The sequence below is a fragment of the Hesperophylax consimilis genome, chromosome 19 (genome assembly GCF_061612785.1).
Source record: "Hesperophylax consimilis isolate HC1 chromosome 19, BYU_Hcon_1.0, whole genome shotgun sequence".
NCBI classification, from domain to species: domain Eukaryota; kingdom Metazoa; phylum Arthropoda; class Insecta; order Trichoptera; family Limnephilidae; genus Hesperophylax; species Hesperophylax consimilis.
This window is the reverse complement of record NC_142854.1, coordinates 525,364-553,192: the sequence shown is the minus strand read 5'-3', so window position 1 is coordinate 553,192 and position 27,829 is coordinate 525,364. Positions and strand designations below refer to the sequence as shown.

Here is a 27,829-nt window from a genome sequence, read left to right as displayed (position 1 = left end):
TCGGGCACGACGCTATTTGGTGCGCAGAACGGCGCTCACGGGAATAGACGCCCGCCAGGGCGCATGGACGCGTCACGGGTTCTACTTCCTCGGGGATGTCATCCTAAGGGATGCCGTGCGAACGGTCATTTCACTGGTCTGGTGGATTTAACCCGGTAGGTGCCGGTGCCTGATCTGTCTGATCTGACATATCTATAACTAGTAGTTCTGTGAACATTGACCTCGCATCCAAAGAAGCATGGTTCTTTTTTCTCTTACTTAGTATTTAAAAACCAAAATTTCCTCCGAAATCTATACCCCGACGTTACGCTTTTTTAGGTTAAAAAGCGTGAAATAAAGAATATATTTCACATAAAATCACATGACGCTAGGAGGCGCTAGTGCAGTGTGTTGCTATCAGAATGTATGGGAAATTTCAGAAGTTGGAGGTATTATTAATATTATAAGGCATTTGTAGTAGTAGCCAAACGAAAAACTAGCTCTGCGAACTAGTTTACGGCAGTCCACAGTGCTCGAGGGATTTTCTATCACCGTAAGGGAATAGTTTTTCTCGAGAGAAATAATTGTATTCGGAAAAAGAGAGCTTTCTGTCAAGACTTCATGCTCGGAAAAGTACTTTTGCATAGAAAAACATGACATTTGGTCGCGATCGCCTTGCCGCCCAGTGATCAGTTGGCCAGTCCAGATCTTGCAGAAAAGCGTATTAATTTAATATTAGTAGGTGAAGTTCACGATATAGCCTGGGTTAGCAATTTTACTCTTATTTTGAATTTCGAATATCAAGTGTGCAAAATTTCACCAAAAAGTATCAAAATTCTGCTTTAAGGGGTGGGAAAAGGGGGTAGGATGGTTTTCTAAAAAGAGTGAGACCTTTACACTGTTTTAAAGATCAAGTGTGCTAAATTTCATCAATCTCGGAATAAAACTGTAGATTTATTTAAAACCAAATACAAAATACCCACACCAGGACATTTTTATACACAGAGTGTCCAACAAGCGGAAAACTACCAAATATATATCACATGGTAGAGAACTCAAAAAACTCTTTTTTTCTACCTGTGCATTTCGATTGTTTTTCCTTTTTTTGACAACTGATGAGCAAAAGACTTTTGGATCATTTTAAAATGGGAAGGGAATAAAATTTCACATACTACTCTCAGTATCGCCACTATAGCCCACTGTCTCCGGGCAGTGGTACAACAAGTAAGAATAGGGCCCTCGAAAGAACGAATTGAGATGAAAGATATCAGCTTTTGACGTGCATATATTTATCGCTTCGGACTTTGCACCTGACAGGTATAAAAGCACACTGATCTGGCCACATCATGAGGAGAGATAAGTGAAGATCTACTATAAGATTTGGTAGAAGAACGGCGCACAATAGTTCAGAAACCTACGAGACTAAAACGAGGGCAAATTTCGCTGAAATGTACCTAGTATGAACGGAATGGGACTTCAGAAGAAGTATGTTTTCATATACCACAAAGCTTAAAGTTTGTTTACATTGTAGGTATTCGACTATTGTATTGCACATTCCTGACATGAATACACTCTACTATAGGTAGGTACAGCTAAACACGCAGAGGCCTTGGCCGCCAGGAATAGCCGAATCGATTGCATGGCATATTGCACTTCAAGGAACTAGGAAAACACCGTTATCATTCAATCATGTGCTGTCATGCCATCCTTTTTTTCTCACATGGGTTTATTTATCAGTAAAACTATGGCATTTGAGAATGCTCTGAGACTAAAGGGAACTTTTTAAATATATTAACTTCATGTCTATGCCATCTTTGGTAATGCTGTGTAGGCGGTATTTTTGAGAGGAAGGGGAAACACAGGGGTCGACAAATCGTTCTGCAGTCGAGCTGTTGAACTCAAAAGCGATTCATAAACACGACCCGTTCTCGTGTGACAAATCTCAACCGTGTACAAATGTTCGGCGCGCGTTTGGCGTGTTTTCCGACTATGCACAGGCGCTAAAGGAATGAATGACGCTAGTTCCTCGAAAAATCTTCCATTTAAATATCGGTACGACAAGGATAGCTTTTCCTTCTGACGCCTGTGATAAATATTGAATCCGTTTGTTAAGAAAGGGGAATCAAGAGTTTTTTCTAGTATTTTGGGGCTCCATACTAGAGGTGGCCGCAGGGTCAGCAGTTGTGTACTATTTGGAACTGGAAATGTGGGAAAGAAGAATGTTGGAAAGTACCTCTACATTAAGATTCATTTGCAGCCATTTGAAGAAATGTTTCATTTCAGGATGGCCGCGTTGCGTCAATCTGTATCTGTATAATATGTCCTTCATTTTGCAGGTAGCTTTTAGTTTCCATATTAACCCTTCAGGCGTCGGAAGGACATTACTAGCCACAAACGTCATATTCCATTATAGCCTCTGAAGGACAGATATGACCGGGGCCTCAATACATTATAAAACTATTTTAAAGATAATTTAATCTAGTTTCTAAAATAGTGTTTCTTTTAACGACAACTTCAAAAATAAGTAATATGTTACATATTAAATATGTAGCCCATTTTAGATACCTCGGGAGCATACCGAAATTCTAAGAAAATTCGCCATGTCGTCACTTGGTGGTAAAAATATTTAAAAACCTGAAGAGAAAATTCGTTGCAGCGTAAACGCCTCCGATCAATGTGGTGTGACGGATTTCGTCACGTTTGCTGTTTTCGATTGAAATCGATGTTATATATTTGTCATTTTTCCTTATGAACACTTGACATTAACAAGTATGAATTATATCTATAAGACAAGTTTTTATTGCTATTATTAAATGACCAGGACCAGGTGGCACTCACTATTTCATCATAAGTTTATCAGTAATTATTGATTTGTTTTAATTTTAAAATAAGTTAATGTTTTCTTCTCTCCAAATAAGAACCCAATCGACTTTTATTTAAATTGGTTTATTTTGGTACAACCGATGACATGTTGCGGAAGTTTCTTCTTTGTTTACAATGAGTGTTTTCTAGGATTAGATGCAAAAGGTGCTTATAAATTTTTTTAGGGTACCCGGAGATTTATATTTGTGTTGGTGGTGAAGATTTCTAGGATGCTAGGGCAACTATAATTTCCAAATAAAAATTTGAATGTCTCAATCTAGTCACCAATTTTAGTTTGTAAGTCTTCATATTGTCGAATACACGAATAAGTTAGTCAGGAATAAGTTGTGTATTTAGTAGATAGGTATATTTGCACCTATCCAGAGAACTCATGTCCAGGTTTGAATGTTGAATGAGTTCACAAGTGTAGGTAAGTGTACGGCAATGTTTTGGCAACGGATCCGGGTCTCGCATATTCCGGTCTCTTCTGGAATTCAGAACAATCGTTCGTACTCGGACATAACACAAACAGCCAGTAGTCTACCATCTAATGAAGGTGGTCCATTGAGAGATCAATTAAATTCTTCTTACCTACAGAATACATAATAAATAGGAATATATACGATGTATGTTTATCGCCACAACTCAGTGTACAAACTAAAATACAGTCTATTACAAAATTTGTAAGAGATCTATGAATTATAATAATTTTTCTTTGCTATGTAAAACGTGCGTAATATGGCTTGTTATTACGTGCTATTATAAATGTGCTTTCACAAACCGGTGGTGTTTATTTTTATAATTGTGTTAACAAACTTACTTTAATTACGTTGTTATAATTCACCTATAAAACTCAATTGTACAACTTTCCATTTATCTTTCATACTTCTTCGCGTGCACCTTTTATCGCTGTATTCATTTAGCTTGTTTTGTAAAACATCCAATCTGGCTAAAGTTTGCTAAATGCAAACAGCTTTACAACAAACTGTTTATTTTTTAAAATATCATCAAGGTTACTTATTTTATACTCTTTGTTATTATATACAATTACTGAACTCCTTTGTACAACAGAACAACTCTATCACAACTTGTATTGTACCTGCTTATATCGTTCAAACTCAGTTTATCAAGTCATTTATTATTGAACTCCTGAACAATTTACCTATAACTATGTATACATGTGAATTAATAAATAAATAAATAAGGCTCTAACGTAAATAATACAATTTGTATTTAACTGTTATTTAACCAACTTGCAGAAGCGATATTGTAATTGTATATAAATTAGTTAATGGATGGAATAACATAGAAGAACAAGACAAGAAATGTGATTTGGGTGTGTTTTGTAAACCAAAAGTCTGACCATTCGGTGTAGGTTCATTTATGGACCATTCTTTGCTTAAAGTTCAAATACAGAAATTCGTTTTCATCATTATCGTTGGTTTCATATGTTGGTTTCATTTCGATCAAATGTATTTTTTTATGTGAAACCGCACAAGAGTCCCAACTGCTCTCAACCGCCTGGAGCCAGTGATATAGCATTCCCAATTGTGGTATGATGTGAGGCTGAAGGCAGTGGGTTGAGGAAGGACATAGGGAAGGGGAAGGTGGGGAAGTACTTGACTCATTAGATCTGGTCACCAAACACGGCTAAAGCCATTTCAACCAACGTTTCAATTCTGAATGGTGGTCTTACACCAGGGCGATACTGAGAGTATATACCACTCTGGAACGTGCGCAAATGTAATACATATTATTTTTTTATTATTGATTTGTGAAATAATAAAAATCGATCAAATAAAACTTACTTGCGCACGCCGGGACTATTCAAATGCATAAAACGTTAAAATCAATCGATTGCTCGATAATAAAATCACGACGTGTAATGAGGAATCACTTTTTGTAACAGATTTCACCAAAGCAATCATCAAATAACAATATCAGTGGATTTTTTCTAAACTAGGTGTTGGTTCATTTATTTTTGTTTATTGTTCGTATTGAAAGCACTTTCTTTTTATTTTTTATAATAAATAATGGTTACAATTTAATACAAATTATTTTATTTCTTATTGATTGTATTATCATTATTCTTCGCTTCCAATCCTTTAATAGCGTTTTTCTCATAAATTTATGTTTGAAATTAACTGTTTTTCGAAGAATACACACTTTATGATTAATATGTATGTATGTTAAGTCTTATGTTGAGGAATTCTAGGAAATGTTAGGTCAGAGAAGATGAAGGTGAAGGTGACAGTAGTACACGTCTGACAGAACCGAACTTTAAAAATCCTACAAGATATCAATCGATATCGATTTCAAAGAAAACTTGCATCTCGACTTTTTGACCTCTCCCCTCAAGCAGGTCAGTCAAATTGATAATCAGATCAAGAAATATTTTCGAGATTATTAAAGAATGTTTGAAGAATTTTACACGAGGCAACAAAAAATAATATTTAATAATTAGTTACCTCAACAATGGATGCACCTGATTAAAACAAAGCTAATAACGTTTCGAATAACAAATCTGAACAAAAAACACTTCCAGACTACCAGAGTTGTTCTTTGTTTATTCGTCGAAAACAAAATATTTAATTAATTTCCCTGTCCATCCGCAGGCTGCATACAGAGGCTTGGAAATTAATTCAGTTATAGATATTTTCATTAATTCCACACTAAAATTTATATAAATTATGTTTAACTTATTTTAATTTTTTTTTTCATAATTTGAATGAACTAATTTAAAGACTTGTTTTATGTAAAAGGGGGTAAATAAATAAATTTTAACTTACTTCGAGCACACAAACACGTCCACAACACACTTCTTCAGCGGGTTCGTTGCTACATAAAACTACGTAAAATAGAATGAGAAAATCAAACCAAAACTTGCTAAATCCTTAAAATGATTGCATCTTCCGAAATGACCTCTTGACCTTTTAATTCGGGAGTGGCACAATTTTCGTTGCTTCGCGGCGACGACCGCCGAGAATTGCGCACAAAGAACCTTAAAAGCCTTCGAATTTTGATTTTCGAAGTTCATGCGTTATTCAAATTACAAAATCTTTAATAACCATTATTTGAAAATATGTTCTACTCGAAATGTTTCTATGTATCATTTCAGACGATTCAAAAGTGATTATGTTTTGAAGCCTTTAAAAAAACTATTTTTTAAAGTAATAATAAATAACATGAAAGTGGCGGCTCTATCTCGCTTGAGACCACTTTGCGGATATTTGTCATCGCAATCCGTGCCTCTACTCTAAACTCTAAAGCAGTGATGCGCAACCCGCGAACCGCGATCACAAGGCTGAGAGATTTACATTTTTAGATATGAATTATTGGATGCGGAGGTACATGTGAAAAAAAGGTCCCAATATTGTTAATACTAAAAAAAATAACAGAATTCGTACTATTCGAGATTTTTTTTAAACACCTGTAACATCATTAACATTTGCTGTAACTTTATTTCGAACTACATTTTTATATTTTAATGTTACCACATACGATACCATTATACACTCTATGATATTACTTTTTATTTTTATTCCTACACCAAACTCAAAAGCTAGTTCACTTCATTGACGTAGAAATATTTAAAAATATATATTTCATTATGTTTGTTCTTATTATAATTATTATGTACTAGCTTTACCCCGCCACGCGTTGCTGTAGCTCTTCCCACAACTTTCGAGGGCATTCTCCAATTTTCCGGAACCTTCTAGACTCACTGACATACTCCGCCACTCAGTTTGGAACGTTATAAAACCTTCTTGAACTTTTTCCTTCCAGAACCTTCTAGATCATTCGAGAACCTTCATGAACTTTCTGGAACCTTCCAGACTCACCGACACGGTCGGTTAATTCTGAAATAATCTGAAGCATTCGCGGCCTTCCCATAACAAATAACATTTTCATTACCCACGCTCAGCCATCCCCACCAAACTCTCTTACTTTCGATGTGACACCAAGGCCTATCTACCGCCATAACCACCGGTGGGTGGCAGTGGCTGGTTGTGAAGAAAATTATGCGATTAGAGAAACACAGGTTTCTTTTTATATATTAGATTATTGTAATAATATTATAAATTGCATAAAAATAATATTAGCTTTTGACGATGGTTTTCCGTGCAAGTGCAGCCTTGTTTAGCATTTACGTATCGTGTTTATGTAACCTAATCAGTAAACATAGTTCCGTTTTGAATCGGTATTTGGAAACTTATAATAAATGCGACGTGAGAGTACAAAAAGTAATGGATGTACTAATTAAAAAATATATGTATTTATAAAGACACAGAAGTAATCGATAAATAGAATCTTCATTTAAAACTCTTCATTCCATCAGAAAAAGTGACAGAGTGGAATACCTAGAAAGTTTTCATGAGAAATCGAGGGGTAGAATTTTGTTTCAAAACATTACGAAGACAAAAAAATTGCCTCTGGTGAGGGGTTTTATACCATAAATGTGTACTTTCTATGTAAGTATGTATTTTTGATTAATAAATAAACAATTACAAATATACATATATGCTTAACATATAACGGCATTATTAGTTTCTAAAAACAAACATTTGCCTAGTTACTAGTTAGAAACAATTCCTTTTCCCCTTTACCCTTGTTTAAATTTTGTTTAATTCTATTTCATTATTTTGTTATCAAATGTATTCAATAAATAAACAAACGATACATTTGTTAAAAGGAAGAAGAAGAACATTACTAAAGATGATTGAAAAGGAGATATGGGAATACGAACGATAGAGGGAGACCGCTAATATACAAAAAAATATTTAAATTAATAGGCGTAAGCAACTATTGTGAAAATATTTAATAAAACATGACTAAACTTATTTAAAAAAGATAAAAAAATCTCATCTTATGTAGGATTTAATCTGTTAGAAAATACCTTTTTTATAACGAGGAAATTTCATACAATTACTTCTTCAAGTCTGAATAGAGATTATCTAAAGCTTAAAACTGAAAGTGTTGAAGGGAAGTATGTTATTTGTCGGTAGAAATTCTGAATGCAGGATTTTAAAAAGGTTGTACATCGCTGCTCTAAACTAAACACTTGGGCGTTCAATTATAAGCCACTTGACACTAAATTAATAGTATAATATTATGTATGTATAATTATTTGTCCTGAAAATTAGCACTTGACGTAGAAAGAGCCTGTCAACATTACTACGTGATATTCTGCACACGATTCAATAGGAATTACAATAACAGACACTTCTTAAAATCGCCTTTTCCTGATTCTATAAGGTGGGACAAAAGTAATGTCATAATGTGACTGTGCAATAATGGCGTCAAATGTCTGCTGTGACATTTATGGTGTAGAATTAGTTTACAATGCTTTATTTATGGTTGACAACAATAGAGCGATACACAGCTGAAGAACGCGGAATTGTTGTTACTGCTTATTTGACCAATTTCCGGTGTGTTGTTTTAACACAGCGTGAATTTCATCGTCGCTTTCCTCGTCGGCCTGTATCAACTAACGCGAACTACGAGTATAAGCGTTTGGCTGAACGTCTCGTGCAAACCTTCAAATAAACCCATTTTTTTATTTCTATCAAAATGGCAGCCAATTCACATTATGACATTACTTTTGCCCCACCTGCGTAGGCTACTTATCATCCTTGAAAAATATTTCGTTCCCGTGGAAAATTTTGTACAATGATTTTTCCTTAACGCCAAGCGAGCGAGGCCGCGGGAAGCTAGTTTCAAATTATAAAAAAATCAAAGTTGTTCTGATCTTTGACTTTCAATAACAAATTAGATGGTACAACGACGTTCCTCTAATCACTCTAATGAATGCTAATTGTCAAACCGAGAAAAAAATGAGATAAGATACCAAAGACAATGTAAATATAATTCACGTGATTAGGAGTAGTAATAACTGCTAATGGTGTATTTGGTATAAACAGCGGCTGTGGCCACGCGGTGGTGAAGGCGCGCGCCACGTGATCTGCCGGCTGAGGGGGGGGGGGGGGGGTTCATTAGGGGGGGGGGGCATGAATGGAAAAGCGGATCAGAGCGGGAAACTGTTGCCCAGTGAAGTTGCGGAACTTTTAATCGCGTGTTTAGAATGGTTTGGTATCTTGTACATGATTGTATCTTGTTTGAAGAATGCATGTTTTGTATATTTGCTCCATTTTATCTTGAAATTGACAATAATAGTACTCTTTCTGCTTGACGTTAGTTTCAGAAAACAAACGGCGCGTGTTTCTGTGAAGCGGAAAATAATTGTAGTTTTTTTTTTGTTATTTGGGCATGGTGTTACCCTACCTTGGACACAGCAAACGCGTTGTAACTCGAACATGGCCAAGTTACAAAACATTTACCACGCATATTGTGTATTCTATGATTAGTCTTCTATTATTGTAATAAATGAACCCTGTGAATTTAATAATATTTGTTTTCAATTAGCATGCCTATTACAATTTTGATAATGTATATCAAGGTACAACGCCTTGGACTGTAGTACCTTGGACCTAATATTCGATGTTTTTACATGGCCTAAAATCATCATAAATATTTCATTTCACACTTATGTCAAAGCATGCTCAACAGATACTAAAATCAAACCAACTGAAGATGGCACTTTACTTATAACCAGAATTGAAACAGATCCGAGGTATTTATTTATTTATTTATTATTTATTAACGCCCTATTGGGCTTTTACATAATAAGTTGACAGTATATGTATATAAGTGTAACATGTACATGGATAAAATAGCTAAATATAATTTATTCATAAGGTAATTAGAAAATAATATGGTAAAGTAAATGTATGAAGGTATAAAAAAGTATGAAGGCTAGACCTTTTTTTTTAAAGCTAATAAATACTACAAGTTAATACTTAGCAAAAAGGTCTAAAATTAGTTGCCTTTTGAAACTCTCAAAGTTATTAACACCAAATATGTCGATAAGTTTACAATATTTGTTTGCAAGGTGATGAATTCTTGGAATTGGTGAGTACAAAGAGTAGTTAGTATTGAGGTTATTGTTACATTTAAAAGTGTCTATGCTTCGAGTTTGTCTGGCAGGTACATTCATATAAATTAATTCCAATAATTCAGGGCTGTCAATGAGAGATTTGATAATTTTGAATAAAAATAATATATCAGTTAGAACTCTTCTATCCGATAGTTTGAGAAGTCTGGTTTCGGTACGTAAGTTATTATAATTTATAAATTCGATGGGAATATTCATTTTAAAATTGATGTACCGAAGAAATTTATTTTGTACCTTTTCTAAGGCTTGAGAATGGACTTTGTAAAACGGTGACCATACTGTTGAATTATATTCTATTTTACTTCGTACTAATGAGCAATATAAATGTTTTAAAGTTAACACATTTTTAAACTTTGCCCCCATTCTCAAAATAAAACCGAGCATTCTCATTGCATCGCTAGTAGTTTCATCGATGTGTAAGTTAAACTGTAGACTTTCGTGGAATAAGATACCGAGATCTAGAATCTGTGAAACTCGAAGAAGATTAGCGCCATTAATGAAATAAGAAAAATGAAGAGGATTTTTACCTTTGTAAAAACTAATAATCTGGCATTTACTAATATTTAGTTGCAAATCATTTTCTGAACACCAAGCAAATAGTTTATTCAGATTCGACTGCAAAATAGCGCGATCATTATCATCTTTAATTATTCTGTAGATCTTCAAATCATCAGCAAATAACAGAACTTTGACTTTGCTAAAAATATTTACTATGTCATTGATGAACAAACAAAATAATATTGGGCCCAGATGAGATCCCTGCGGTACTCCACTTGATGCCGCAAATTTGTAAGAAGTGAATGAATCAACCTTTACCGCTAAGTACCTTCCCAACAGATAACTCTTAAACCATTCAAACATGCTCCCTCTCACTCCCAACAATTTTAATTTACGTATTAAGATTCTGTGGTTTACTTTATCAAATGCTTTACTGAAGTCAGTATATATGGAGTCAGTTTGATATGATGTGATAAAGCCATTAACGATATCATTAGTGTATAATATTAAATTGGAAAGCGTTGATCTTCCTTTAATAAATCCATGTATCTACAACAACTTCCTCTACCTATTTAAGAAAATGAAAGATTGTAACGAATTGTGTAGGGGACAATGAGTATTGCTAATTTATTAAGAATCTCTTTAAATTATAGGTAATCCGGTTAAAAACGGGATTGCACTAATATCTAATAAGTATGGAGGACGAACGCTGGAATATTGTGTATCCGTGATTTTTACTAAATTAAAAAAAGAACTTTTCACTAAGGAAAATAAGGAACCTAGAACTAAAATTGTGGAAAATGAAAAAAAAATCAATACTTTATTTAGTTACATATTTTTAAAACGTTAGTCAATAACTGTTTACTCCGTAGACTATGGATTCTGATGTAGACACACACATCAAATAATATGTTTTACTTTTCTATAAATGAAATATGTAAAATTGTGTTCCTTATTCTTTATTAATTGAGACAAAATGTGAAGGTAGAACCTGCAGGCAAGCAGCCACGTGGCAGCTTTGCTGAACCACCTTTCTACAAAACCTGAATATCTATGTACCATAATTAAATTGAATTAAATTAAGGTGTGTGTTTTTATTTAGGAACTAATGAAAAAATAATTTCTACCTTTTTGGTATTTTTTTCACTAATACATACAGCGTATAATATCATAAACATGGATAAGTCGAGGATAATACATACTGCAATACACTAGTGAATACATAATGGCCCAGTCAACATTAGTCTCTAACTAAGCTTATAACGCAGACATCTCGTAGTTAGGTGTAGCTTAGTAAACAATCATTATCACAGATTATAATACAAGTCCACTTGGCGTAGGGAGGAGATCGGGTCGATAAATGGCGTCGCTCTGCAACATGGCGCCACCGTCTCGCCACCCACTCACCCCACCCACCCCACCGGCCTGCGCGGATAGGGCAACGTGTCCTTGCTGAGGGTATACCTATACTATCCACCCATACTCTGTTCACAGAGCACTCTCAAAGTCACCCCTGGGCTCTGTTAGCCCTGCTCTCCGCCGGGCCGGCCGAGGCCTACGTGGGTAGTGCAGCGTGTTCTTACTGAGAATAGGGAATACTGAAATGAAGAAACTAACGCAAATTCTTATGTAGGCTGTACAATAAGGCGCAAGGATGTATAAGAGATATCAAATTAAGTATGCCAGGTACGCAACATATGCAATTCTACGTTCGTAGGCCGACTTGAACACTTGTCCAATGCAATTTTGAATGGCAGTATAGCTATATTCAATGGATATTGAATTCTGAATCACTTCGTAACTTCTTACTAAATCTATTAGTTGTACATTTAAACTACAAAACGATCAATCAATGTCAATAAACGCCAAACGTCAAAACAAACATAACCTCAACTCGTTGGAAGTCTTTTCACCACCGCTATTTTCTTTCACGCGGCCCACAGCTATCTGGACAGCGCTGAAAACGTGGGATTGCGTTACGTGTGACAATTATATTTCTAAATAATCTATTTTCATCGAAAATTTATGGATTGTAAGTTGTCCAGATGTCTAAATGCTTTGCCTACGTTTCGTACGTTGCGTACGTGGGCCCAGCGTGTCTTTCTTTAACACTAACACTCGGAGCAGACAAATTCAGAAGAAAATCTAATCAACGATTTTCCCCTTCGGAATAGCATGCATAAACCCACGACCACGTCGGCCGTTTGTATGAAAGATTAGCCGGTATGAAAGACGTCATTACAAAGTAAACGAATACTGTAAATTCTTGCGGCCCAGTAAAAGTACAGGTACGTCACACCACCCCGAATATAAGCCGTAGACAAGCTGGCGCCGAGTTTTAACTTCCGAGCAAACCTACTGGGCCCTGTGACCTCGTTAGAGGTTGGAGGTCGACCCGCTGTACACTCAACGAGAACCTCCGCCTCGATACTTCAACTTAGTTACTTTATTGTGACTGAAAATGTAATCATCATTTAATGGTGAACAAGGCAGGAGAATGGGAATACAAGATTAGCTGCAACATTGGTTGTCTCGATAGCTCATCCCTTGGCTAACTACATTGCATTGGCGCTGTTATCTTGTAAGTCTTAGGTTTTAGACGAAGTGTTAGGAAAATAAGTTATATTAGCTGAAGTCAGATGTCATTTTGTAAAACCGTGTATGATCGTATGAAAAATGCGAAGATTTGCAAAGAATGTAAAATATTGCTAATTTATTAAAAATATTATCGAATTATTAGTATTCTTGTTAAAAATGGGGCTGAACACCTTCAACGAATGAATTCACAGGTTTCCTAACAAAACTTCGGTAAAATACGAACATGTGTGTTCATAAAAATTCTAATATTATTACGAACGAAATTACGAGCACGTGTTGCGCTATATTCTGAATGGGCTAATATTGCAATCACGTTTTTGACAGTATTTTAATAAATCAGCCATAATCATTTTTCTCCGTAATGAGCAATATGCATATAGAGCGAATCAACGAAGAAAGAGAATAAATAAAATAAATAAATAAAATAAATAAAGAAAAATAATAAAGAGAATATATAACCCGAATGTGAATAGTAGAAGAAGCCGGGGACGCCCGAGGAAGACATGGTACGATCAAGTGAACCAAATGATTAAGTTGGCTATGTAAAAGAAGAGTATGTGTGACCGAGTTGTTTGACGGTCTGTCCTCTCTGCATACCCCTGCGGAGAAACGGCGTAATGGTTAGTTAGCTAGTTAGTGTGCAAAATTTCATCAAGAAGAATCAAAATTCTGCTTCAAGAGATGAGAAAGGGAGAGGTGGTTGTTTTTTGAATTTTCATTTAGACAGTGATCTTCCTCTTATTTTGAAGGTCAACACTCTTTCAGTCTCGGAATAAAACTATAGATTTGTATAAAAATCGAATCCACGTCGCCCGCCACAGACACGCTTCTATAAAAAGATGAATTTAAGTTGAGTAATTCTGTAAAAATGCATACATTTGATAATATTATCAATATTACAATAAACATTATTCGACCATACAAATGATTCAACAATGGTGAGGTTTCTGTAAAAAGAATGTTGCATGTATCGTGTATGACAGCTGACAGTCAGGTACACTACTAATGAAGTGCTATTTATAATTAGCTTATAAAAATACGAGGTTGCTGGCTAAGAAACTATCAATAATAATATAAGAAGATAGGGGAAATTAAAGTAGCAAATTCACTTGGTCACGATCAATACAACCAGGTAGTTGCTACTAAAACCGATATTTTCTACTTTCGTACACTATCACTTGAAAAATTCACTAAATTTGTCAAGATGTGAAAATACTCCAAGTTCGGATGAAGGCGAATATTTGAGTTCATTTTTTTACCTTGTTTTATTTATTTTATTTAGTACATAACATAATAAACTGAGTATGAACGATATAAGCAGGTACAATACAAGTTGTCATATAGAATTCTGCTGCAAAAAGGAGTTCAATAATTGTATATATTAACAAAAACTTAAGGTACTATGAAAGTAGTTACAGAGCAATGTGTAGTAACTTTATTGATATTTATAAAAATAAACTTGAACAGTTTGTTGTAAAGGTGATTTATAGAACATAGGTAAATTAATACCGCGATAAAAGGTGCACATGAAGAATTATGAAAGATTAGTTATATAATAACGTAGTTAAAGTAAATTTAATCATAATTTTAAAAAAATATATAAACATGGACAGTTTGTTGTAAAGCATGGTTGTAATTAACAAAGCCTTTATTACGCCAGATTAAGTGTTTTACAAAACATAGATAAATTAACATAAATAGAAAATGTGCTCTTGAAAAAATGTATAGACCTGTTTTCTGTCGTTTTACTAATTACTCTCAGTATTTGTGTTTTCTCCTGAATAAATATATAAAAATCAAATCTGAATCATAAAGCAAAAAAATCTTCAAAATCGAATCTGAATCTGAATCTAAATCTGAATCGAATCTTCAAAATCGAATCTGTTCAAACTGTCGAACAGTGAGATGATCTGGCATCGTAAAATTTTTAGCTGGAACCGCATTTCAAGGTAAAGATTTTCGTACAAATTTGTTACTGTTGAATATCAATATAAAATTAAGTGGGTCGGTTTGGAATAAATTGCCCGCATTTAAACTCTTATGTTAGTACACTTATGTTAGTACTCTTGTTTTAGTATATAAAGTGTTAATAATCTATCCTCTATATTAATAATAATGTTAATGTTCGTTTATTGAAAATCTTAAATAAACGAAAGTTCTTCATCGATTGCTTTGAAATTTTGACACAACTTTGTATTCTGTTTTTATATACAGATGTCACCTGTGACATGTAAAAACACGTTTAAAAAAACAGCGCTATTGTTTCTGCACAGACACACTGAGCCACATCACCGCATGGCGGGGTGCAGCTAGTTATGTGTAAGTCTTTCGAAACATCAGCTTTTGTTGCGCGGGAATTGGGTGCCTCCTCCCTCGAGTGGGAGAGGGAGATAGCCACGTGGCCCGTCCACCGCACGAACCCAGCCGAGGAGTGAATGAAGTGAGGTGGCAGGTGGAAGTATTGTTAAGCCCTTTGTGTCACGGAATATCGGATAATGAATAATGACTGTTACTCTACTCATCACCGTCAACATAAAACTAAATATAAGGTGTTGGGCCCAATTATTGGAGATGCCAAAGGGGCTGACTGATATTGATTGCCTTGTCTGTATGTTGTAGATACACCATCCTCTTCTCCATCTCGTCCTCCACGTGGCCCGTCCACCGCACGAACCCAGCCGAGGAGTGAATGAAGTGAGGTGGCAGGTGGAAGTATTGTTAAGCCCTTTGTGTCACGGAATATCGGATAATGAATAATGACTGTTACTCTACTCATCACCGTCAACATAAAACTAAATATAAGGTGTTGGGCCCAATTATTGGAGATGCCAAAGGGGCTGACTGATATTGATTGCCTTGTCTGTATGTTGTAGATACACCATCCTCTTCTCCATCTCGTCCTCCACGTGGCCCGTCCACCGCACGAACCCAGCCGAGGAGTGAATGAAGTGAGGTGGCAGGTGGAAGTATTGTTAAGCCCTTTGTGTCACGGAATATCGGATAATGAATAATGACTGTTACTCTACTCATCACCGTCAACATAAAACTAAATATAAGGTGTTGGGCCCAATTATTGGAGATGCCAAAGGGGCTGACTGATATTGATTGCCTTGTCTGTATGTTGTAGATACACCATCCTCTTCTCCATCTCGTCCTCCACGTGGCCCGTCCACCGCACGAACCCAGCCGAGGAGTGAATGAAGTGAGGTGGCAGGTGGAAGTATTGTTAAGCCCTTTGTGTCACGGAATATCGGATAATGAATAATGACTGTTACTCTACTCATCACCGTCAACATAAAACTAAATATAAGGTGTTGGGCCCAATTATTGGAGATGCCAAAGGGGCTGACTGATATTGATTGCCTTGTCTGTATGTTGTAGATACACCATCCTCTTCTCCATCTCGTCCTCCACGTGGCCCGTCCACCGCACGAACCCAGCCGAGGAGTGAATGAAGTGAGGTGGCAGGTGGAAGTATTGTTAAGCCCTTTGTGTCACGGAATATCGGATAATGAATAATGACTGTTACTCTACTCATCACCGTCAACATAAAACTAAATATAAGGTGTTGGGCCCAATTATTGGAGATGCCAAAGGGGCTGACTGATATTGATTGCCTTGTCTGTATGTTGTAGATACACCATCCTCTTCTCCATCTCGTCCTCCACGTGGCCCGTCCACCGCACGAACCCAGCCGAGGAGTGAATGAAGTGAGGTGGCAGGTGGAAGTATTGTTAAGCCCTTTGTGTCACGGAATATCGGATAATGAATAATGACTGTTACTCTACTCATCACCGTCAACATAAAACTAAATATAAGGTGTTGGGCCCAATTATTGGAGATGCCAAAGGGGCTGACTGATATTGATTGCCTTGTCTGTATGTTGTAGATACACCATCCTCTTCTCCATCTCGTCCTCCACGTGGCCCGTCCACCGCACGAACCCAGCCGAGGAGTGAATGAAGTGAGGTGGCAGGTGGAAGTATTGTTAAGCCCTTTGTGTCACGGAATATCGGATAATGAATAATGACTGTTACTCTACTCATCACCGTCAACATAAAACTAAATATAAGGTGTTGGGCCCAATTATTGGAGATGCCAAAGGGGCTGACTGATATTGATTGCCTTGTCTGTATGTTGTAGATACACCATCCTCTTCTCCATCTCGTCCTCCACGTGGCCCGTCCACCGCACGAACCCAGCCGAGGAGTGAATGAAGTGAGGTGGCAGGTGGAAGTATTGTTAAGCCCTTTGTGTCACGGAATATCGGATAATGAATAATGACTGTTACTCTACTCATCACCGTCAACATAAAACTAAATATAAGGTGTTGGGCCCAATTATTGGAGATGCCAAAGGGGCTGACTGATATTGATTGCCTTGTCTGTATGTTGTAGATACACCATCCTCTTCTCCATCTCGTCCTCCACGTGGCCCGTCCACCGCACGAACCCAGCCGAGGAGTGAATGAAGTGAGGTGGCAGGTGGAAGTATTGTTAAGCCCTTTGTGTCACGGAATATCGGATAATGAATAATGACTGTTACTCTACTCATCACCGTCAACATAAAACTAAATATAAGGTGTTGGGCCCAATTATTGGAGATGCCAAAGGGGCTGACTGATATTGATTGCCTTGTCTGTATGTTGTAGATACACCACCCTCTTCTCCATCTCGTCCTCCACGTGGCCCGTCCACCGCACGAACCCAGCCGAGGAGTGAATGAAGTGAGGTGGCAGGTGGAAGTATTGTTAAGCCCTTTGTGTCACGGAATATCGGATAATGAATAATGACTGTTACTCTACTCATCACCGTCAACATAAAACTAAATATAAGGTGTTGGGCCCAATTATTGGAGATGCCAAAGGGGCTGACTGATATTGATTGCCTTGTCTGTATGTTGTAGATACACCATCCTCTTCTCCATCTCGTCCTCCACGTGGCCCGTCCACCGCACGAACCCAGCCGAGGAGTGAATGAAGTGAGGTGGCAGGTGGAAGTATTGTTAAGCCCTTTGTGTCACGGAATATCGGATAATGAATAATGACTGTTACTCTACTCATCACCGTCAACATAAAACTAAATATAAGGTGTTGGGCCCAATTATTGGAGATGCCAAAGGGGCTGACTGATATTGATTGCCTTGTCTGTATGTTGTAGATACACCATCCTCTTCTCCATCTCGTCCTCCACGTGGCCCGTCCACCGCACGAACCCAGCCGAGGAGTGAATGAAGTGAGGTGGCAGGTGGAAGTATTGTTAAGCCCTTTGTGTCACGGAATATCGGATAATGAATAATGACTGTTACTCTACTCATCACCGTCAACATAAAACTAAATATAAGGTGTTGGGCCCAATTATTGGAGATGCCAAAGGGGCTGACTGATATTGATTGCCTTGTCTGTATGTTGTAGATACACCATCCTCTTCTCCATCTCGTCCTCCACGTGGCCCGTCCACCGCACGAACCCAGCCGAGGAGTGAATGAAGTGAGGTGGCAGGTGGAAGTATTGTTAAGCCCTTTGTGTCACGGAATATCGGATAATGAATAATGACTGTTACTCTACTCATCACCGTCAACATAAAACTAAATATAAGGTGTTGGGCCCAATTATTGGAGATGCCAAAGGGGCTGACTGATATTGATTGCCTTGTCTGTATGTTGTAGATACACCACCCCATCTCGTTCCACTACTAGGAGATAAATGAGAATTGCTGATTTATAAAAATCGTAACGGGAAACGTAACGGGAACGTAAAAACGGGATTTTGCAGGCCGTTTCCTAGTAAAATTTTAGTACATTCATAATATATCGGAACACGTGTTCATGCACCTAAGTTTGTCCTGATAATATGAAATTACGGAATGAGAAAATATTAGATTTTTACTTCACATGTTCCGACCACATTCGTTTTATTAAGGACGAATTGTTTCGGAGAATTTGAACAATTCTTCAAATTTCAACGTTTTTTTCGGGTTCTGTGAATGTCTTTTTCAAGTTCTGTTATTATTTTATTATAGGCTAGCTGCTTGAAAAAACTGAAATAATATTTGAACTTGAAAAAATCTTTCACAGAACTTGAAAATTAACTCTTATAGCTTATGTTACCTATCTTTTGTTAACTCTTATATTTTATTAGAGTACATTAGAGTACATGTGGTTTTTTTGTGATAATTCAACCTCCATGCTAGGGATGACCCTGTGTTATGGCGGGTGAATTTTACACTTTGCGGACATAGAATCTATACATTACTATAATATAAAAAAGAAAAATGATGTACAGCTAGTTTGGGATGCAAGAAGAGGATGGAGAAGTAGAGAATTATAAGAACATGAAAAATTCGACAAATTATTAGTAAATAGATCACACTAATTAATTATGTATATGCTATACCGCTAAGTTAGGGAATAAGGATATATTATGTTTTGTCTGAAAGGTGGTTAAATTGATAGAGTGTAGAATGCATGGGTTTTGTAGTTGTAATGTATTCCGTGTGTAAGGATCCATTTCGTAATTTGTTTTTTAAAGGAATGGGGTTGACTCACTGTTTTTAGGTTTTCAGGGATAAGGTTAAAGATTTTAGGAGCTAGGAAGAAAAATTGTCTTTGAGCTGACGTGGTATGTAGTGAAGGTACTTTGTAGTGACCGTTGGTTATTGTTCTGGTGGTGTAGTTGTGTTGTAAGAGAGTTTTGTTTTTGTATTTGAACAGGAAATGTATTAGCGAAAATTTTAGGTGAAGGTTTTTATTTTTAAAACATCAACACAAAAATAACAATTTTTTATGTTCACAACATATCTACAAGAAACCAACAAATATACGCAATCGCTCTTTAAATATGCTACATAAAAAATGTCATTCAGGTATCTCTTGAACACAGGCAAACTTATATTAAATATGTCGATATTTGGGGTGAATTTGTTTTTGCATGTATGTGATAGTTGGTACTAAAGTTATTGTTGCAGAATAATATATTTTGCCTAGTTGCTCGAGTAGGTACTCTGAAATCTATTAATTGCAGGAGTTCACAACAGTCTAGTTTGGAGTTAATAATCTTAAATAAAAAAGATTATGTCATTTATTTTTCTTCTGTTTTCTAGGGAATGTATTTTAAGTGTTTAGTAAGAATGTATAGTTTGTGTGTTGAATAGATATATGTAATTTGAACTTTTAAATCGTTTAAATTTGTGCTGCACACGTTCAATATGTTTTATATGAATCTGGTAGTATGGGGACCACACTATTGAATTGTATTCTAACAAGCTGCGTACAAGCGACAAATACACGATTTGTATAACCTCAAACGAGTCGAAGTCTTTGATGGTTCTGATTATATATTAGGAATTAACTCAAAGTTTATCAGTAAACGGCCTGTAATCCCGTTTTGACCGGATTATCAATAATTTTGAGATTCTCTAAAAAGTGTGGGTTCAAATCTAGAAGTAAAGTTAACATTTAAAATCATTGTATGAATAAGAATCTCAAGTCAACCATAACGTCACGCCCTGGCTACTTTGTGAATCACATCAACAGATTTATATAAATTTAAGGCGAATACGTTCCTTACGGCACGTAGTAAATCATGCAACGTTTCGTCGAACTATGTTTAGCACTTATTGTATTTGTTGTCTACTTGATATGATATTACAATTAACAGAGTCTTTTTATGGCATTGTTTTTATGGATAATCAACTCAAGGGCAAGATAATTAATCAATAGCATTAATGTTTGTACTATATTTATACAATATGTGAAGGATGAAGAGATTGCGAGCTATTAGAGCTATTGGTATGTAAGTTGGTAGTTGCTAATTGCTAGTTAGGGATATTGAGCAGAACTAATAATTAATAATGAATGTGTCGCCTGTCTCATCTGGTACCAGTGCTAGTGCCAGAGATGGTACTGCCCTACAGAATGAGGTTATACATTAATAAACACTAAAACGAAACACTACAAAAAGAAAACAAGTGAAGAAATTTAGAAATAATATGCCGGAACCTCCTAAACTAACAGCTAAACAACTAGGCCTAACTAACAAACCACCAGGCCCATTCAGCAGGGGTAGGCAGAGAGGATGGACCGCCAACAACTCTTGCACACACTCCTTTCTTCATGCATATACTCTTCTGTTATTCTAACTCTAGACATGACCCGACTCTAGGTGTCCCTGCCTTTTTTATCATTAAGTTCCGCGTCATACATTCTTCTCACACTCCTTTCTTTGTTCATCCGCTCTACATGCCCAAACCATCTAAGCGTCCCTTTCCTAATATTAACCACTGCGCTTACATCAGACTCGCATTCTTTCCGGATATCATTTTTAACTCAGTTATTTATTTATTCTAAATAATCTCTTACTTTCAAATTGTATTAGGATAATGTAATATTTATAATTATGTAATATTTAAAATACTAAACATTTGTTTATGTTTTCTTTTAATTTTATTTCTTCTGGTAATTCGCCAAATGTCTTCATTGCTCCGTACACAACGACTTTTGACTTTGCGTTTTTTCTGAAGGGGAATTTTATGACATTATTTTTCCTCGTGTCCTGTGTGTGCTGTGTGTCTGTGCGTCTGCTGTGTGTGTTTGTGCTGCAAGTTTTCAATTTCTTAGAAATTCAATTGATGTGCGGCTATTAATTATTTAGTAGATTTAAAATTAAGTGTCGAAGTAAATAATTTGTTTGAATGACATATATATACAAAGGTAAAGTTTTATCACACATCGCTTCAGAAAAAGCATTCGATTCTAGCTTCGTTTCTTTGGACATTGTTTTATGACTTCTTTAATAATTGCAAATTCAGCATTGTTTAAATCACTATTTTTAAATAAATCTAATCGAATTTAACTTTTGTTTTCGGAAATGATTGAATGCAAATCTTGGAAGCGGAAATTGACCCACTTCCCGACATCCGATCCAGCTGAAACTCGGCAGGTAGATTCGATGTCGATGACAATGCATTCTGTCAACTTTTAGTGGTAATCTATGCAACTGAAATCGGATGACATTGCAGCAGATAAATGTCAGTCCTGCCCGATCCGCATTTGGCGAGATAGGTAGAGTTGTATACTCCAGTCACTGGGAAGGAAGGTGCAATCCAAAGAAATTTCAAAAACAGTTGTATCGTAGTTAAAAAACTTTGTTTTTACGGGTTGATTTTTTTAATAAAAATTACCAATATGTTTCTAAATCAACGGTTTCTTGTTGGGAAACATGTTAATAATGTTTATTACTAATAAAGTTTCTATCATAAACATACTTCCCAAATACACAAAGTCATTCGCTTGCTCCAACTATTCATCATTCACAACTGACAATTGTATTATTTGGACGTAGGTATGTGTAGTGTTAGTAAAGTTGTAATTGGTCATCTTGCCTGTGTTAGCAATACAATAGCCGTTGCTGGTGGCTGTTGGCAGATCAACTCACAAACGATCAATTGCCAGCAATTATTAATATTAATTATACTATATAGTGATCTGCCCACTTCTGTCACTCTATTCAATATGAGAAGATTGTTTTATTATCTCTTTGCAATCTATTTCCACACGGCTGAAATCATTTCAAGCAACATTTCATCTTTGTATCTACATACCACTCTGGAACGTTCCGAAAGAATAATTAAATAATATGAAATTCATTATTTTAAACTGGCTGACATGTACCCCGCATTGCTCTGGTTGTGAATGGTTTGGAGTAAAGTTTTGAGTTTGTGAATATTGTGCCCAAAAAATTTTTTACGACTTGATTATAAAACATTGATTTTTCTCTACTTTCTATAAATATAATATGCATGTATTATATATACAAACCTTCGGGAAGAAATTCTCTAAATGATAGTGAAAACTCTGTAAAAATCCGTTGCATAGTTTAGAAGAACTAAGCGCATAAACAGACAGACGCGGATTCAAACGAATATTTGAATATAGCTAGTGCTATGCATCGCTCTACCACTTGGTTATATTAGACCCGATACTCTTCGGTCATATTTGACATACTTCGACTAAGATGTACCTTCGTTATCTTCATTTTCTTAACGCATCTTTTTATTGGATTCTCCCCGAACTAAATGTAATCTAGATTGTGCGACGTAATATTTTTATGATTTTTCTGTCTCAAATTTTCGTTTGGGAGTCGCTAGTATTGTCTTAAATGATTAAATATTACAATTTGAGGTTTTGCCGGGATTTGCACTTTCGAACCAACTGGACCAGGAATGCCGTCGCCAGTTGACAAGTTAGAACCTATTAAAACTGTGACCAATACTCAAACAAGGCCTCGGACAACAATAAAGACGATTGATTAGTGAAGCGAATCCATTTTAGATTCAAGGTCATATAACTAAATGGCCTCAAACCGCTTCACTTCGGTAGCCATTCCTGTGGGAATTAATATATGATTCAGTCGGTGCTTGTTTACATTCAGTTCAAACCATGTACGCCGGCCTTGAGCCAAACGGCGCGGCGCCCGGCGCGAGTTAAGTTTTGGCGCCCCTTGTTAAATACAAAGTAATCAATAATATTCGGATTATTTGTATTTTTATGTGGCGCCGTTTATGTGAAAAAAATATCTCAAGTTAGGTATTATCAGCGTATTGCGTCCATGCAATTCGGCGCCCGGAGCGGACTGCTCCAATTGAGGGCCGGCCCTGCACGTACCAGTATATTGTATTTCTTTACTTCGTTGACTCACACCACACACATGCCTACTTGTAGGTACACTTTAGGCCCAGTTGTCGTAAAATGACCAGCGCAATTTTGATTTTTTTGACGTTTTCAAGGTCCCCGTTAAACACTGATTCTAGGTGCGCTTTAGCTTTCTACCCGTTTGTAATATGTTGACAAGCTTAACAACACGATAGTTGTACTCTTTTACTGATCACAATTTGTTGAAAAACTGAAACGGGCCTAGGACGGGTTGATTCACAGAATTTGAACAATTCATCAAATTGAATGAATTTCTGCGAAACATCAGGGCTGAGTGATTACATTTCCTCCCTCCTACAACACAACTCTAATTCAAATAATCACATCGCAATAAATGATAAGCCTTTCAAGCAAACGTGTTTTTAATTTGACACAACCGATAAACAAGCGTAAGTAAGTGCCTATATCTAAACAGCAAGCATCTTCGTGTAACTTGCCTACTTGTAAATTAAGAAGTTTTAAAAATGACCAATGTATTATTATTTGTAGAACACCGCAACTATAATATTATATCAGTGAATTGTGTGTGTGTTAGGTTAGGTTGTGTAGGCCATATTATAAAGTTTAGGGAATATTTACATGACGTGGATTGCCAGTTAGCACCCCTCGGATTCCCTTCGGCAAAAATCTTATTTGGAGCCTTCCATTATTACAATATACATATAAACTATAGGGCTCTACAACATTTTTTTGTATTGTAAATGGTTGTTAATCAGTTGTGTAAAATACTAAACACGTTTATTAGTTACAAGGTAATTATTTATAAACCATAATTTATAAACTATAATTGATAAACTATAATTTATAAAATATTATTTAAAAACCATAATTTATAAACGACTCTAATTTATAATACCCGGCGTGGCTGGGGGTTATCCCATCCCGGACTTTTTAAGATATACATTTACGTAGTACATTATTTTGATTTATCTCCTGTGGTTTAGCCAGCGTTATTATTTTTAGCAACATTTGTTTACGACTTGATTACAAAACATCGACATCTCTCTTCTTTCTATAAATATAATGGTGTATCTCATCAAAATGAAAGTTACAAACTAGGTTACATAGGTAACTATTAAACATAGTTTGTGTTTCATCACTTTTAATGACTCTATATCACTTTTTGAAGGTGCATTTATTTGTCATTTGGATAAAATATCATGGAACCAAATATATGGCTACCATAATACGGGCATGTGCCTAGTATGGTGGTTGTAGAAAACAAAAAAAAACTGTAATCATTAAAATTTTTATGAATAAAGAAACATCAAAATATATATATATTTATATATATATATATATATATATAAATATATATACGCATGTATTATCTACATAAGCCTCTCGAAAAAAATCCTCTAAGTGATAGTTAAAACCCTGTATAAATCAGTTGCGTGATTTAGAAGATCTAAGCACACAAATAGACTGACGGGGATAGGGACTTTGTTTAGATTAATTAGAGATAAACTACAATTAATATAAATAATGAGGGATTACCTCTCGACGCAACAGCCACACATGACTAAACCGGCTTTCCATTAAAACACAACGTAAATATCAGAGGCCTTCGCCCATGTGAAGATATGAGACGACCCTTAAAATCCCAACCCACCACCGCTCCAAAAGTCAACACTAAATCAGTCACTCGTTGCTTCACAGTTAAAGATTTGATAAACGGGGACACATTTTGAGTTCTACGAGTTGTATATTTTGACACCTTGAGGAAATGCCTATATTGCTGGTTTGTTTATTGTGTGGGTTATTCGGTGTAAATTGCCACCTGCGCTGACAAAAAGCCAACCGTGATAACTACTATGTAATAAAATGAATATTAGGTAGGTACCTACCTGATTTGAAAAATGCAATTCTCGTGAAATTATTTATCTTAAAAATATTTACCAATTCTAGGTTGTTTATAAACGTATAAATACGTAACTTCGTTTAGTGAATATGAGTTTTATTATTTCATAACGTAAATGATTATAATATTATGTTGGAGGGAGGAACGGCACCCTCATTCGGGAGATGGGAAATGGGATTGGGGAGAAACGAGAGAAGTATGAGGGAGATAAACCTAACCTATAAACGTTCTCCGGTGACGTAAGGAAAGCGTGTTGCCGTCAACCATGTTTATACAACAAACATATTAATATAACTTCCCTTATTTCATAAAGGATATTACAGGCTTATTAGTTATTATTGAGTATTAGCTTTTAGCGAGAGTTGATTGCCGCTCTGCTTCAAGATGGCGGAATATACTACAACTAAACACATTTACAGTATTTACACCTGAAAAACGTCAATTAAACACTGATTCATATGATAAATTTAATATTATGTTGTATATTTCACGAGGTTTGCGTTGATGTTACATTAAATTAGCGCTTTTTCTGACGCAATTCCAGCGTTGGAGAGGCGGATTTTTCGCAGGGCTTTTTTGATGTGTTTTAGTGTTTTTTTGTGTGTTTTCTTGTGGGTTTAATAAAGGAATGGTGTACTCACCGTTTGCCGAGTGCTTTTGAGATTGTTCATGATGATGCATGTCTTGAGACACCGTCTTTTGTTCAAACGTCCGATCGCTCTCATGTCACGGGAACTACTGAATTCTGGCGCTGAACTGCCGACTTGGAGACAGAACCGATATCACAAACAACCCCACCAAAACGTTAATATTGGCCACCACACCGAGAATGTCGACTAAAACAACCATGAAATAATCCCACAATACAAATTGCGAGACTCTTACTACTCGGGCTCGTTACCTTACTGGCGCTTTTCCAAAATTCTTTGGGTTTACGAAATGTTTTCCGCGGCCACCGTACCAAAAAGCTTGACCAAAATAATGTATCTATCAAAAAGCGAAATGCTACGCAAGAGTATGACATTTTTACTAAGCGTATTTATTTTAAACGTCGCTTTTCCGAAGGGTTTTTTCTTTCGGGGAACTATTGAATGAGCTCCACGTTGTCAGAACACGAAATGCCAAACCTCAATACCGCCTACTGCCTATTGCCTACTGACTACCCTACCCTACAAATATGTAGATAATAAGAAAGTCTACACTCAAAGTGGAAAACTATACTAAACTACTAATATATGAATACCATCATTACATTTGCTTTTCCTTTCCTAAACACGTTCATTAGAACATATTTGTATGTTTTAAAATAACTGCCAGAATTAAATAAGAGCATTTGTACAAAATTAATATTGTAAGTTTTTAGATTCTCACGGCCAAAAGCATTTTTGTTGTTTGTTTTTGGGGTGTTATGCCGTGTTGCGCTAACTCCTTCTTTAGCCGACGTTTCGGACAGCGTTGCAGTGTCCATCGTCAGGGCAGATCCGGTACACATCTTCGGATCTACCGGATCTGCCCTGATGATGGACACTGCAACGCTGTCCGAAACGTCGGCTAAAGAAGGAGTTAGCGCAACACGGCATAACACCCCAAAAGCAAACAACAACAAAAAAAATTAGTATTGCTAATTGATTGAAAATCAATTTTAAAACGGGATTGCAGGATTTTTCCGACAAACTTTTCACTGATCACTAGATTCCTACCCACCCCGCATACCCTTTTCCTTCCTAGAACTTACTATCCTTCCTCTCCTCCTCCACGCAGCATCCCTAAAGAAGACATAGGCCCTGCGGGAAATTATTTTCCTCAGGGTCTTCTGAGTGGGGTCTAATATAAAAAAAATATATCAATTATAAATTTTTACAGCGCCTTTGAGGCGATTTTTCACAAAAACGGCGCTACGCAAATCATTCATGTATTAATAATATTCAGTTAAAATACGTATTCAACTCTTGATCTCTTTAAAATGTTTAACGAATCTTTATAAAGTTTTAAACGCCTAATTTAAGCATTTGCTCTGATTGATATTTAGTCAATGTTTGTACAACTTTCGTTCTGTCAACTCTAGCGGATTTTCTCAGAAGCTTTCATTAACACGAACATCCCTCAATGAAGGGATCTTGTGTTATTTTTAAACACAAGGTAGTTTTTCCTTTTTGCATAAACCCACAAAATATACCTGAAAAACGGTTTACGGAAACTTTCCTTGATTACTTGGTGCGTGAGCTTTAGCGCGTAATTCATAGAGCGAGATGGAATGCTGAATAATCGCGCTTTATAGAAGAGAGGGGGACAACTCTATAAGAGCTTTT

The 27,829-nt window shown here is 36.2% G+C and overlaps 1 protein-coding gene across 1 annotated transcript in view; it reads right to left on the bottom strand.

Moving 5' to 3' along the window:
* Nucleotides 1–26,462, bottom strand: part of LOC149414601 (b(0,+)-type amino acid transporter 1-like) — a 95,058-nt gene extending 68,596 nt beyond the window's left edge. The window contains exon 1 of the mRNA XM_089643431.1: nt 26,162–26,462. Within this exon, the coding sequence (XP_089499557.1) occupies nt 26,162–26,201 (40 nt within the window). The 5' untranslated portion in view covers nt 26,202–26,462. The remainder of the gene's footprint in view (nt 1–26,161) is intronic.
* Nucleotides 26,463–27,829: the final 1,367 nt, after the last annotated feature.